The following is a 13344-nucleotide window of genomic DNA, read 5'->3' as shown; positions in this document are numbered from 1 at the left end:
GCCCCCGCACGCAAATCCAAATGGAGTTTCAGCCGGTTTTGACAGATGGATCTGATTTTGAAGCCCAAAGTTGGACATTCTGCGGTGATTTACGTCGCGATTTCACAGCAACGAACTCCAGTTCGCGCCGCACGCTGAGATTATGCTGACGTCACACGCAGAGTTCCCGCACCGCGCCATAAAACGGCGACCCGCTGAACGTTGATCACGCGCTCATGTTCGCCGCCTCATTTCAGCGCCGTTCAACTTCGTTTTTAAAACCCCGACTGTGGCTCGTGCGCGCAACGTTCCGCAGAACATCGAGTTCTGCGATGATTTACGGGCGACTTGAGAGTTTTTGGAAGTCGACCGCGCTCATCCGGGTTGCCGGTGTGACGTCACGCCCCCGCTTGACTCGCCGACGTCTCGTTTTGGCTTTTTGGACGCTATGAAAGCAGACGTGAGTGGAAGAGTGTCCGACCAATCGGCAATCGTAGCGCAAACGGGTATTTTTCAAATTCAAGACATTTCAATTGACGCAAAAGACACGTTGCGGGTTTGATCGATCGATCGATCGATTGATTTTTGCCACCTTGAAGTGAGTTGCGAGCGAGCGCGCTTGAACAGGATGGCCGCGCGCGTGCACGGCAGGCCCGGTGGGCCGCGCAGTCATGTGACCGCGAGGGGACGCAATGGCGCAGCGGAGGTTGAACGACGACGACGACACGCGCCGCGTGACTTTTTACGCAGCGAGCGGGCCGCCTTCTTGCCGCTTTTACGAAATGTGCCAAACGACAGTTAAAACGTCTGCAGTTCGACGCGGACAAGGCCGGCCCCCTTTTTTCGCCCCCCCCCGCCCCCCCCCCAACCCACCTTCACGTACGTGCGCGCGTCCCCTGCTTAAGTTGCGTCGCGCCGCAGCTGTCTGCTGCACTGAGCCGCCTGGCGCCATCCGGAAAGAATGCCTTCAGTGTAGGAGAAAAGAGAGGGGGGCGCAGAAAGAGAGAGAGAGAGAGCGAGAGAGAGAGGAGGGAGGGAAGGGGGAGAGGGGGGAGGGCGGGCGGGAGCGGGAGTGGGAGGCCTGAGTGGCTGTGCAACACGCCGCTGCTCGCTCGCGTCGCGGTCACTCTGACGCACGCGAACCTGTTGAGCGCACGTCGTCTTGGGCTCCAAAAGCAAAAGCGGAAAGAAGAAAGGAGAAGGAGGAGAAGAAGTTTTCGGGCCGAGTTGCGGCGGATGTCGGCCGCGCGTTAACCGCCTCTGTCTCTCATGTGTGCGCAGGTGAGAGCTTTGTGGATTTAAGCGCAAAGGCGACAGAGCGAGCGAGAAGCCAAAAAAGGCGGATTTTGCCGCGCCGGGACATTTAGAAGAAGACGACGACGACGAGGAGGAGGAGGAGGAGAGGTGGAGGAGATGGAGGTGAGCGCGGAGCAGCCCCGCTGGATGAGCCACCACCCGGCCGTGCTGAACGAGCAGCATCCCGCCTCGCACCACCCGGGCCTGGGCCACTCCTACATGGAGCCGGCGCAGTACCCGCTGGCCGACGATGTGGATGTACTCTTTAACATCGACGCGCAGGCCAACCACGTCTCGCCCTACTACGGCAACTCGGTGCGGGCCGTGCAGAGGTACCCGCCGCCCCCGCACGGTGAGTCCCCCGACGCAAACAAACAAACAATCAAACAAACAACACATTTCTCCACCGGATGCGTATTCTGCGCGTTGAAAAGTGTCTCTTCGTCAAAGTCCAAAGAGTGGCGGTGAACCAATTCAAATTTTAATTTCGACCCCCCCCCCCCCCCCCCCCACCCCAAAAAAAAAGAATCATGCAGGGACGAGCGGGAAAGTCACCTTTGGAGCTAATTGTTGACAAAAGCGCAAAGTCTCTCTCGACATTCGAAAGGCGAAACAGAACACTTGAAATTGCCGGATTGTCCGTCGCCGCTCGAACGTTTATTTGCTTTTTTTTTTTTTTTTTTTTACACAAATGAAAGTCCTCGTTCGAAGATGAAATTTGGAATTTGGAATGCGGAGCGGGATTGAGTTTTAAATGATGGCGCGCTCCCGAAGATGCTATTTTTTTTGTCGCCCATATTGCGCTTCTTGCAACGGAAGCGGACGACGCGGCGACTTCGGCGCGCGTCGTCATCTTCCGGTGCGGGTTTCGCCGCCGCGAAGGCGACTCGGTAACGGCGCCGCTGTGTCTCGTGTCGCCCCCGCAGGCGCTCCGGTGTGCCGGCCGTCGCTGCTGCACGGCTCGCTGCCGTGGCTGGAGGCGGCCGGCGGCAAAGGCCTGGGCGCGCACCCCGGCGCGTCCCCGTGGAACCTGAGCCCCTTCCCCAAGAGCCCGCTGCACCACCACCACCACCACCACGGCTCCCCGGCCGGCCTGGCCGTCTACCCGCCGGCGTCGTCGTCGTCGTCGTCCTCATCGTCTTCGTCGTCGTCGTCGTCGTCGTCGTCGTCGCTGTCCGGGGGCCACTCCAGCCCGCACTTGTTCACCTTCCCCCCCACCCCGCCCAAGGACGTGTCCCCGGACCCGGGCCTGTCCGCGCGCCCGGAGGACAAGGAGTGCGTCAAGTACCAGGTGACGCTGGGCGACAGCATGAAACTGGAGACGGCGCACGGCCGCGGAGTGGCGGCGGCGCTGGGGCCGGGGCCCGGGCCCGGGCCCGGGCCGGGGCCGGGGCCCCCCGTCTCGGCGGCGGCGGCGGCGGCGGCGGCGGCGGCCCACCACCACCACCACCACCACCACCACCACCCCATCGCCACTTACCCACAATATGTCCCCGAATACGCGCCGGGCCTCTTCCCACCAAGTAGCCTGATAGGTGGGTCCTCTTCTAGTTATGGTTCCAAAACAAGACCAAAAACAAGGTCCTGTTCAGGTAGGCCCAAACATTCTCTTGCATTTTCACTCTCTTGCTTGCATCGCAGCACACCAGACCCACAAAAGCAAAACAACTCCTAATCCGCCTTCCCTTCATTCCAGCTATTTTATCGCGCTAATGAGATTCAAATCGGACGGATTAGTCGACGCATATCATCGGGATGATTATTATTAATATTAATAGGAGGATCGTGCGCGTTTAAAGACGGCACCCTCCTCCTAATCTCACTTTTTCTTCCACTCCATTTGCCTTGTGTTTGGTTTTTCATCACAAGCGCGTTCAGCATTTGCTCAATGCGGACAAAAGACCGCGAACGTAAACGCACGCACACACAACATGCCACACAAAACATGGAGTCCAAAACTCTTTTCAGTCTTCTTTGTTTCAGACGGGCGAAAAAAAAAACACTCCATTTTTGGAAATGATTATTTGCCGACTTGGTGTCGGCAACACCATTTCGGGATGTTTCCTGCATGTCCGATGCGACGCGTGTGATATTGTGTGTTTGCGCGCGCGCGCTGGCTTCAACTGACCTGGCGTGTGTGTGTGTGTGTGTGTGTGTGTGCGCGCGCGTGTGTGTGTGTGTCTTTGGTCTGCTCGTGCGTGCGCGCGCGCGCACGCCGCAGAGGGCAGGGAGTGCGTGAACTGCGGCGCCACGTCGACCCCGCTGTGGCGACGGGACGGTACGGGCCACTATCTGTGTAACGCCTGCGGCCTGTACCACAAGATGAACGGCCAGAACCGGCCCCTCATCAAGCCCAAGCGGCGGCTGGTACGTGAACGCGCCACGCTGGCTCTCTTGATGACGTGCGTCTCTCTCTCTCTGTGTTTCCCTCTCCAGGAAGAAGTAGGCCAATTAGCTGCAGGAAATTGACTCGACAAGTGCAGGTCTCTGCTTTCAGATCCTAAAAAAAACAAACAAAAAAAAAAAAAAACAAAGAAAAAAAAAAGCTGCACTGTTTTTTATTATTATTATGATCATTATGATTATTTGGGAGCAAGAAAAACAACAACAAGAGGGCTGAAATGCAATTGCAAGTCTCATGTCATTGATTCTTATTTCGTGTCGTGCAGCCCCCCGCATTCAAATCAGCCATTTTCCATTGGGGGTGTCCAAACTTTTGCAAGAAGATGAAAGGATGCAAGATGCACATCCAGACAATCTTAATTGACTTTTTGTTTTTTTTGCAAGGCAATGATTGGACTCTGCAAAAACAAACACATGTTTTCCCCCAACACACACAAGAAACATAAAATCGTTCACATGTCAATAAAAGTCAGTGTAGGAATTGTCAAATGTTTGCTTAAAATATCAAGATTATCCGACGCAGCCAAATTCAAGTCGTCAGCGCCTGCTGTTTATATTTTTGTCCAATAAAACCAATCCATCAAACAGTTGAATATTTTGTTTTTCGATAACTGTCTGCTACATCGCAACTTTCTCTGAAATGCTCCAAAAAAAATAAATAATAATCCTTTGAATTGACTTCATTTAAAAATCAGTTGCACGCGATCAAATGTGCTCAGCGGACATCGTTTTCCCTCTTCGGAATGAAGACAGTTTGCAACATTTGAAACATCGTCAATCGATGCGGGATCATCCCGCGGTTGGCTGAATTCAAGGGATCAGCGGAAAACAACCGGAAAAACAATCCAGCAAAATTTCTTTGGGGATATCTCGCGCGCCGCGTCACCACTTTTTTTTTTGCTAAAGGTCGCCCTTTGCCCCGCTCGAATAGATCCGCCCCTGCGCGGGAAATCGGAATCGTCGGCCGACGAATTTTCAAGCCGTTCCTCGAAATGGAATTTGAACGGTTATTGCGATTGCGGGCGAAATCGGAGACGCGCGAATGCGACAGCTCGACAAACAAATTTGGCAAAAATGAAACGCTTTTGCCAAATACAAAAACTCGTTTTTTTTTTTTTTTATCAATGATTCATCGCGGCGGTTTTTCAGTGTTATACCTCGTTCAACACAAATAGCGTGTCAAATATCATTTTTGCGATATTCGGCCCGCAACAAATTAAAAAAAAATGGACATAAGGCCGCAAATGGCCCCGGGCCCGAGTTTGGACACCCTTGATTCGATCTTCTTTTTCCACGCGCGTTTGAAAGTCCAACAAAATCGACATGAGGAGGTTTTTGTAAGGCCGAAAGTCAGGACAAGTGTGCAGGATGTCAGATAAGGAAAGTTCCTCTTTCTGTGGATTTCTGCGGGGGGAAAAAAAAACAAAGAAAAGAAAAAAGACGAAAATGCGCCGCGTGGCATATTTGGATGCGTGACGTCATCAGCCCGCCCAAGCCAGCTCGCGGGCTTGTTCGGCGGCGCGTGCGTTGAATTGGCAACTTCATTCACCTGCCGATCGGTTGATGCTTTCCGATTTGTTTCGAACGTCGAGGTCAAGCTCGTCCGCCCCCCCTCCCCCCCCGGAGCGAACAAAAGCCCCCCAGTGTCTCCCCTCCCCCTCTCGCATGCTCGCAATTAGCGAAGCTCGCCAAAATAAGCATCACGCTCGCATCCAAATGTGGAGGCCGTTTCGTTTTCCTTTTCGTTTTCTTTTCTTGCTTTTTGTCGTCCACGAGTCAGGCGCGGCCTCCCCCCCCCCCCTTTTCTCCTTTTTTCTCCTTTTTTCTCCTTTTTTCAAATCCGATCGGAATGGCTGCAGCGTGTCGAGGCTGCGCTTTTGATCTCTTTGCTTTTCTGTGTCGTCCAAATGGCGATGGCGCACTTGTGCTATTTTTAGCCCCAGCCGTGCAGCGCGCCTCTGCTCCTCCATTTGCTTTCTTTCCTTTCCCTTTCCCCCCTCCCCGTCAGCCCCCCGCTCAAAGCTTTTGGTCGGTCGGGGGGAAGCGGGGTCGCTATTTCCAGGAGCAGTCGTAGAAATGTCGCGCCGGCCGCGCGTTCGTGTGGAGGCCCGCGCCTTATTTTTGCTTTCGTGTGCGCGCAGTCGGCGGCCAGGCGCGCGGGCACGTCGTGCGCCAACTGCCAGACGACCACCACCACGCTGTGGAGGCGCAACGCCAACGGCGACCCGGTGTGCAACGCCTGCGGACTCTACTTCAAGCTGCACAATGTAAGTTCAGCGCAAGCAACGCGGCGCCCAAACCAAAACCAAAACCAAAACCAATTCGCGCCTTGGCCGATAAAACAAACAAACAAAGTGCAAATTCGATTCAACCTTTCAGTAGACAATATCAACAAAGACAAATATGTATCGATCGGTGGCTGAAAAGCTGCTTACATTCACATAAACATTTTATTGAGTAACATAGTTCAAAAAGAATGTACGTATAACTTTTCTTTTCCCCCAATTGGCCTTTTTCTCTGTTTGCTATTTGCCTCTGACAACATGCAGAATGTAAATTAACCACAAAGACTCCAATGTCTGCCTGGTAGATTTCATTGAGAAATATGCCCCGATTTCATATTTGCAAGAAATCATGTCGTCCCGAAATTGGCATTTTCTTTCAAATGCCGTTTGTGATTTAACTCGCACGATGTCGACGGACTGAGCTGGGGGAAAAAAGCACAAATGCACACCGGAGTCCCCTTCCCCTCGCCCCTCCGCATCGGCCCCCGTCTTCGCTTCCCCCTCACGTCCCCGAGCGCTAATTGTCCCCGCAGTGCCGCGCTCGATAAAGCCGATTCGGGATTTTATTGGCAGCCGAGCACTCGTGAATATTAAAGAAGGAGCTTCACGCAAATCCCATGAAATGTGTTTTTTCCCTTCCTCTGTCCACTTGCTTCCCTCTCGTCATCTCGGCGCAACGCCGACGGCTGAAAAAGCTGCAAAAGCCGCAATGAAAATAAGAAGAACGGCGACGGTAAGAATGTGCGGGAAAGGCGCGCCGACGTCGCGCGCCTCCGCTCCCGCAAAATCATTTTCCCGGGTCGTCTCGGCCGGGACGAGGTCGGATCACGGTGAACCGCCTTCGGATTCCAAAATATATCCATGCACGGATCTTTAACCCCCCCCCGAATGTTCAAGCGAAACATTGCATTACATCTCACGAAAGTCCACTAGCTCAATGCTAACATACAATGGAAAATGCAACAGACAAGCTAACTGAAATTAGCATAGCTGTTGACAATTTCCCCTCTTTTGTCTTGGTTCATGTTTCCATCTATCCTATCGCATTTTCCTCATGGAGACTTTTTGGGTAGATTTTTTTTTTTTCTTCTGTTTCGGTGAATGATTGATTTATTTTGACATTTAACTCGAGCGGCCGATCGCGCGCCATCAGAGAGCGGACGTCCAGTCCGCACGGGAAGCCGAGAACGGTCGCTCAATCCCGACTCGCGTGTCAGCCAGTGAAACCACATCAGTGGCGCGGGGAGGGGGGGCAGCGGTTAAGCGGGGGGGGGGGGGTAATCACGGCCACCGCTGCGCATTTGGTGTCAGCGAAAAAATGTTTGAGACGGACCGCGCCAGAGCCAGAAAGAAATCCCCGTTCCCATTTCCCCGGGAAGAAGAAACGCTCGGAAAAGATCAGGAAGCCGGTCGGCCTCATCCGCAAACCCCCACGAGGCCCCACCGGCCCCCCCGGCCCCCCCGCCCCCCATAATCCTGCCCACCGCCGAAATTCCATCATCTCGCTTCTTCCCGGCTAAAGTGCAGAATGGCAGCCAGGGACGAGACGGTTTCGCGGTCGAGGAGGACTTGGCCCGCGGGGGTGGCTGCCAGGCGGACCCCCCCACCCCACCCCCACCCCATCCCATCCATTCCCCATCCCTCGCCTCATTCCTCCTGGCATGGAACAAAACAATCAATTCGAAAAAGCTAAATCACACCAATGGGAAGCCGCTTGGGCATTTATTTGATATCCGCCATATCCAGCTTAAGGCCCGCCTGTGTACGAGTAGACTCTTTGTCATTAACGAGCAAGACACTTCATTGCACTAAAACCAATCCACTCTTACTGGTAACTAGTTTTTTCCACGACTTAGTCACTATCAGTACGAGTGATTAACTATGCGGCATTAGTAACACAACTAGGCCTAACTAGTAGCCATACATCACGCACTAGAAGCCAGCATCAAAGCGCCAAAACAAAAGTACTTTTGCCTCACTGTGTATGTGTGTAGTTGTCCTACTCGGATGCCAAAATGTTATTCGGACGTGTCAGGTAAGTCCACTAGCTCCATGCTAACATATAATGCAAAACTCCATTGACCTGATATCTGAAATTAGCATCCACGTCACGGTAATTGTAAAGCGTCGGGCAACCGTTGCTACTCGAACAATCGGTCGATCGAAACGGGCGCGGGAGTGGCTAGAACGGCTGCCTCGCAGTTCTGAGGTTCTGGGTTTGAATATCGCCGGGCTTTCTCTGGGCACGCCGGCCCTAGTACTCTCGCCTCACTAGGAACCCGTAGTCTTCCGACGAGTATGCCGAAGTCGTGTCCTACAAGTGCCGCAAAATGTCATTCAGTTGTGGAAACTGAGGAACAACAAAAGGGTTGCCAGCGTATTCTTTGTCGAGATCAAATCGCAGTGAACTTTAACACCGATGAACAAAAGTGCATCCGACGTACTCGTTCTGTCCGTCCGAGCTCGAAGACGGCTCGAATGCCAATCGTACCGTGAAAAAATGCCAGCAACATCCGAACTCTTCCTTCAAGAAAAGATCGCTTTAATGCCGATCGAAAAAATAAAATCTGCCCATCCGAGACAACTTTAGCAGCGATGAAGGAACGAGCATACCTCTGTCCGAGCGCATTGGCCGCCATCATACTAACCTGCCCTCTTTTGTGTCGTCCCTGTGGAGAGCAGATCAACCGACCTCTGACCATGAAGAAGGAAGGCATCCAGACGCGCAACCGCAAGATGTCCAGCAAGTCCAAGAAGAGCAAAAAGTCCCTGCAGGACGGCGCCATGGACGACTTCTCCAAGAGCCTGATGGACAAGAGCGGCTCGTTCAGCCCGGCCGCCCTCTCCCGCCACATGTCCTCCTTCCCGCCCTTCTCGCACTCCGGCCACATGCTCGGCACCCCCACGCCCATGCACCCCTCCTTCGCGCCCCACCACCCGTCCAGCATGGTGACGGCCATGGGCTAGACGCCGCTTTACCCCTGCGCCGGTCCGGGCCGCAAAACTCGAATCGAGGCAACCGGACGCGTCCTGGTTGTTGAAGACGCTTCGCCTCCGATCCAAACGGCTTCCTCGCTTTCAGATTTTAGCTGCGGAGTCTGGGAACCGAGCGCACGCTATGACATTTTCAACCCCAGGAGTAGAAACGCTGACAAGACCACCTCAGAAGGTTTTGGTCCAAAGAGGAGGTTCTTATCCCAAGCAGAGGTTTTAGAGCCGCCAGTAGTAGTACAAGTCGGAACGAAGGTCCTAAACCTGAGACGAGGTTCTAGTCCTGAGGGTATGTTCGAGTCCCAAGAGTAGGTTTTTGTCCTGAGAGAAGATATTAGTCCTTTGAGATCGACCTAGTCCCAAGGCAAGGATCTTGTCCCGGGAGAAGGTTTTAGACCCGAGTGCAGGCACGAGCGAATGAGCCAACTGGTGGTTCACCTGTTGGGTGGCAAAATGGCCGCTTTTTCGATGGACCGAAACATTTTGAGGAGGCGTGAAAGATGTCAGCAGGACATTGTCGGAAGTTCACACAATTCCGCAGCGAAATATTTCAAAGCCGAGAAGCCTTTTGTCTCCGACGTCTTCAACAACCAACGAGGGCCCGGTCTCCTCCGATCGACCTTTTGCGGACTACCTCGACCCGGACGACTGAGAATCTTCGGTCGATCTTATTTTTATAAAATCAAAGAGGGAAACGGACTCAAACCTCTCGGACACTCGATTCTCCCTCGGATCAGGATCTCCATTTGTGTACGAAAAAGATCCCAAAAGCTGACAAAAACTTCCTGGCGTGGCACCTGCGTAACAGGGCGTTTGTACAAATTGTAGGGAATACATTTAACCAGATCAAAAAAGGACACTTGACCAAGGGTACGAGGAGGCGAGGACGCAGGCCACAAGTCCGTGTAAAGATAGCGTTCGCGCCTTTCCTTTTATTTTTGGATGTGCTTTAAGTCTCGGCCTGTCGCTTTGTGTTGACACACGCGCACACAGACGCGCACACACACGCACGCACGCACGCACGCACGCACGCACACACTTGACAGATGATGATATGCATTGTGAAAAAAAAAGTTCCTGTATTTGTTCTTTGTATGTAAAAAAAAATCAGAGTACCAAAAATACGAAAGAAACAAAGATGTAGAATTATTTCTTTATGTTATGCAGACTGAATGGTTGTAAAAATTGAATAATAATAATCACTAGTGTAAAATATGGCTGCTTTTTTTGGTTGTTTTTGTTTGATAAACCCTACCCGAGTCTGCCCTCTCTCTCTCTCTCTCTCTCTCTCTCTCTCTCTCTCTCTCTCTCTCTCTCGCTCCCCCCCCCCGCCCCCCCTTCCCTTGTTTCAAAATAATAAAACTAGTTGAATCTCTGTTGACACGTTAGCGCTGTGATCCCGAGCCGTCCTTTTTTGCGTGACAGGAAAGACCTCGACGGGAAGCGCGCGTGTAAACACTCGCAAATCAAACAACGGGCGAGCGGTCGGGTGGGGGCGGAGCAAAGAGGCGGTGGCGTGCTCGGGCCTTCTCGTTGTTTCAAAAAAAACCCACAAAAATGCAAGCGATCGGTTTTCCTCATCTGGATCGAGGGTGAGCCGGAGCACACCCGGCTCGGCTTTGCTTGAGAGGGGCGAGCGATCGCTCCCGCTCACTTGCGCACGGTGGGACAGTTCAGTCTTTTCGAAAAAGCAAACCTGGTTTTTCTGGACGTTATCGCACGAGCTGACTTTGGGTGGAACGCAGAGTCCACCCCGGAGCGGTCACAAGTCCGTCGCAGAGCGCACTGAGAGGAATACGTATCGATTCGCCGCCGTTTGTCTGGGATCCGCGTGACCAATGGGGAGATCTGCTGCTGTTTTGAGTAGCGAGTTCAGGGGGAGGATGGGAATGGGAATGGGAAATTGTGTGTGTGTGTGTGTGTGTGTGTGTGTACAAAGGGATTGAAGAGGAGATTTGCCCCACGCCGGGACCTCACGGCCTCCGTCTGACCTCGACCGCCTGGCGCTTCAACTCCGTGTGATCCCAATTCTTTTTTGCTGTTGTCCTCCCCGAGTATTCTTCTCAGGTGAACGTTGGTTGCGTGGGGTCCAAAAACAGAGAAGGTTCCGGTCCGAAATGAAAGGCGTAGTTCCAAGAGAAGGTTTTAGTGCTGAGGGGCAGTCCTAGTCCTAAATGTAACATTGAGTCCCAAGAGTCGGTACTGGACCAGAGAGGAGGTTCGAGTCCCGAGAGGAGGTTCTAACATCTCATCAGGCCCCCCGTGGCCTCTGTCCGACAGGTACTGATGCAGAAGTCTTCCACTCCTTTTCTTGTGTGTTTCTTTTCTGGTCCGTCTCAAGTCTTCCTCTCAGGTTAAAGCGATGACACATCTGCCGGCGTCGGGGAATATCTGTCTTCACTCCGGTCGAGTGGAGGATGGAATCATATCATTTCCATATCATTTCCAACTCATTTTACAACATGAGGCTTCCAGATAAGAAAACAGCCGAGCATCTCCAACATATTGCAATCATTGTCACACTTATGAAGGCCAGAAATAAGGCTGGGACGCGAGCCATGAACGACGTTTGTGTGCTAAAAGCAACACAAACCGCATGAAGATGATTTCAAGTGATGCACGATGGCGGAGATTAAAGACGATTCACGGGATTACATCGTCTTTTTTTTTTTTTTCGTCATTTGGGAAAAGACCTGGAGGCTGAAGCGTTGCTGCATTGTGGGAGTTCCCTCGCTTGTTCGGCGAGGGGCTGAGGCGACGCTTGGGGGAAAAAAAAAGAAGAAGCGATGTGTGGCGTTCCATTGTCTCGGGAACAATCGTACATTTCAGCCGTAATCTCCCGTCACAACACGGAAGATAAAAGATAATTATCTCTTTTAGCGACGTGCCCCCGAGGCTTCTTGGACGGCCTCGCCGATGACGAGCCCAAAGCCCGTGCTTGGCGTCATCACGAAAACCGGCAATTTGATGTAAAACAACGAATCGAGATTGAAAGTCTGCAGCTTGCGGGTTTTAACGTCAAAGGGAGCTCGCGGAATAGCTGCGAGTCGTCCGCTTTCTGTGCGGCCAAATCGCTTTTCGAATGTAAATCAAATATCCTTGTTAGAAAAAAAAAGATTTAACATTGGCAAACATTGCTTTGCATTTAAGCAACCAAAGGACCACCAAGCTAGCACACTTAATGTTCATGTCAACCAACAAAACAAAAAAGTGACAAAGCGCCAAAGTTGTGACTAAAACAACTCCCAAAGTATTCAATGAAGTTGATGTGTTTGACTGCTCGTTTGCATGCAGTTTGTCAGCAAATGCCGTTGAAGTGACGTCATCAATTTCAAAGTCACCAAACCCAAATGAAAAAAAGGCTTCAGATCCTTTGAAGTTGCAACTCATTGTTTGGCAAATACCATCGAACTGACTTTCGAGATGGATGCAGTAGATATCGAAGACAAATAAACATACAATACGAATAGCTTCTTGTGCATATACAGTAAAAGTTAACTTGACATCTTCCCAAAGAGTCCACGTTGAAAATATTGACAATCTGTTGACGTGTGAAGCTGATTGATGAGTTAACAAAAGACAAAAGAAAAAAAGCACAAGGCATCTTTCAGGGTGTGTTGGACTGTTTCACCGGCATGTCCTCTGATTGGCCCCTGCCCGTGTCATCAAGCCCGGGGCCCCAACTGCAGCGCACCTGGTGCCGCCCTCCAAACATTTGCATGACCACAACTGTCACTGTTGTTTCTGCTCTGTCTGCGCCCCCCCCAGCCCCCTTTTTTTTTTTTTTTTTTTTTCGGGGGGGTCGACGTAAGAGCGCACCAATTAGCCGGGGCGTGCAGGTGCCGTAAATCCTCGGCCCGATCGGATGCCGACAGGTGCCGCTCGCTTGTTGGACGACAACTTCTTGTCTCAGGTATACTCTTTGAAAAGAAAACGTATGGAAATGGACTTCCACCGGGCGCAAAGGCCAGCAGGCTAACACAGCATTAGCACATTAGCACATTAGCACGCCTCAAAAGCTACCAGGCTCAGAAGTTGCGGACGCAACTACTAGTGGGCACGGCTAACAAACCAAAAATGTCAAGGCTTCACTTTAAAGCCTCGACACGGCGGCTACTAAACTATGAAAGCTAGGACTACCCAGACTAGGATCACTAGGCCTTTGATCCAATGATATTAGGCTCGAACAGCAGTTTAAACCACTTAAACTAGTATTACCAGGCTCAGGAACTAGGATTACCAAGGCCTTGTACGGAGGCTACAAATCGAGCAAAAGGTTTTCAGGTATGAAGTAGTTGCTACTGGGGTAGGCTAGAAACCATAAACCAGAAACTAACTTCGTACCCTTCACAAAACTATTAGGATAGGTTAGAAAGCACACATGCAGGAA

General features: G+C 52.0%; 1 protein-coding gene across 6 annotated transcripts; it reads left to right on the top strand.

The window, feature by feature from the left end:
* The first annotated feature begins 881 nt into the window (after nucleotides 1-881).
* Nucleotides 882-10342, top strand: gata3 (GATA binding protein 3). Of its 6 annotated transcripts, XM_061667858.1 has the most exons (6): nucleotides 890-1627; nucleotides 2202-2867; nucleotides 3497-3553; nucleotides 3712-3758; nucleotides 5820-5945; nucleotides 8646-10342. In XM_061667858.1, exons 1-6 carry the CDS (start codon nucleotides 1393-1395, stop codon nucleotides 8928-8930), a joined length of 1416 nt encoding a protein of 471 aa, XP_061523842.1. In that variant the 5' UTR covers nucleotides 890-1392; the 3' UTR covers nucleotides 8931-10342. The 6 variants fall into 6 exon arrangements, with proteins under 6 accessions (XP_061523846.1, XP_061523842.1, XP_061523844.1 ...); XM_061667860.1 differs by lacking the exon at nucleotides 3497-3553 and having other exon boundaries at nucleotides 891-1627; XM_061667861.1 differs by lacking the exon at nucleotides 3497-3553 and having other exon boundaries at nucleotides 892-1627; nucleotides 2202-2810.
* Nucleotides 10343-13344: the final 3002 nt, after the last annotated feature.

Source organism: Phycodurus eques, chromosome 22 (assembly GCF_024500275.1).
Source record: "Phycodurus eques isolate BA_2022a chromosome 22, UOR_Pequ_1.1, whole genome shotgun sequence".
NCBI lineage: Eukaryota > Metazoa > Chordata > Actinopteri > Syngnathiformes > Syngnathidae > Phycodurus > Phycodurus eques.
The sequence above is the reverse complement of the archived record's forward strand: the minus strand, read 5'-3'. Positions and strand labels throughout refer to the sequence as shown.

Excerpts from the sequence above, each read along its gene's own strand:
- gata3 (XM_061667857.1), top strand. The coding sequence starts at position 1,393 with ATGGAGGTGAGCGCGGAGCAGCCCCGCTGGATGAGCCACCACCCGGCC. Across the intron at positions 2,868-3,496 it reads AAAAACAAGGTCCTGTTCAG|AGGGCAGGGAGTGCGTGAAC; the intron begins GTAGGCCCAAAC and ends CGCACGCCGCAG. Across the intron at positions 5,946-8,645 it reads TCTACTTCAAGCTGCACAAT|ATCAACCGACCTCTGACCAT; the intron begins GTAAGTTCAGCG and ends TGTGGAGAGCAG.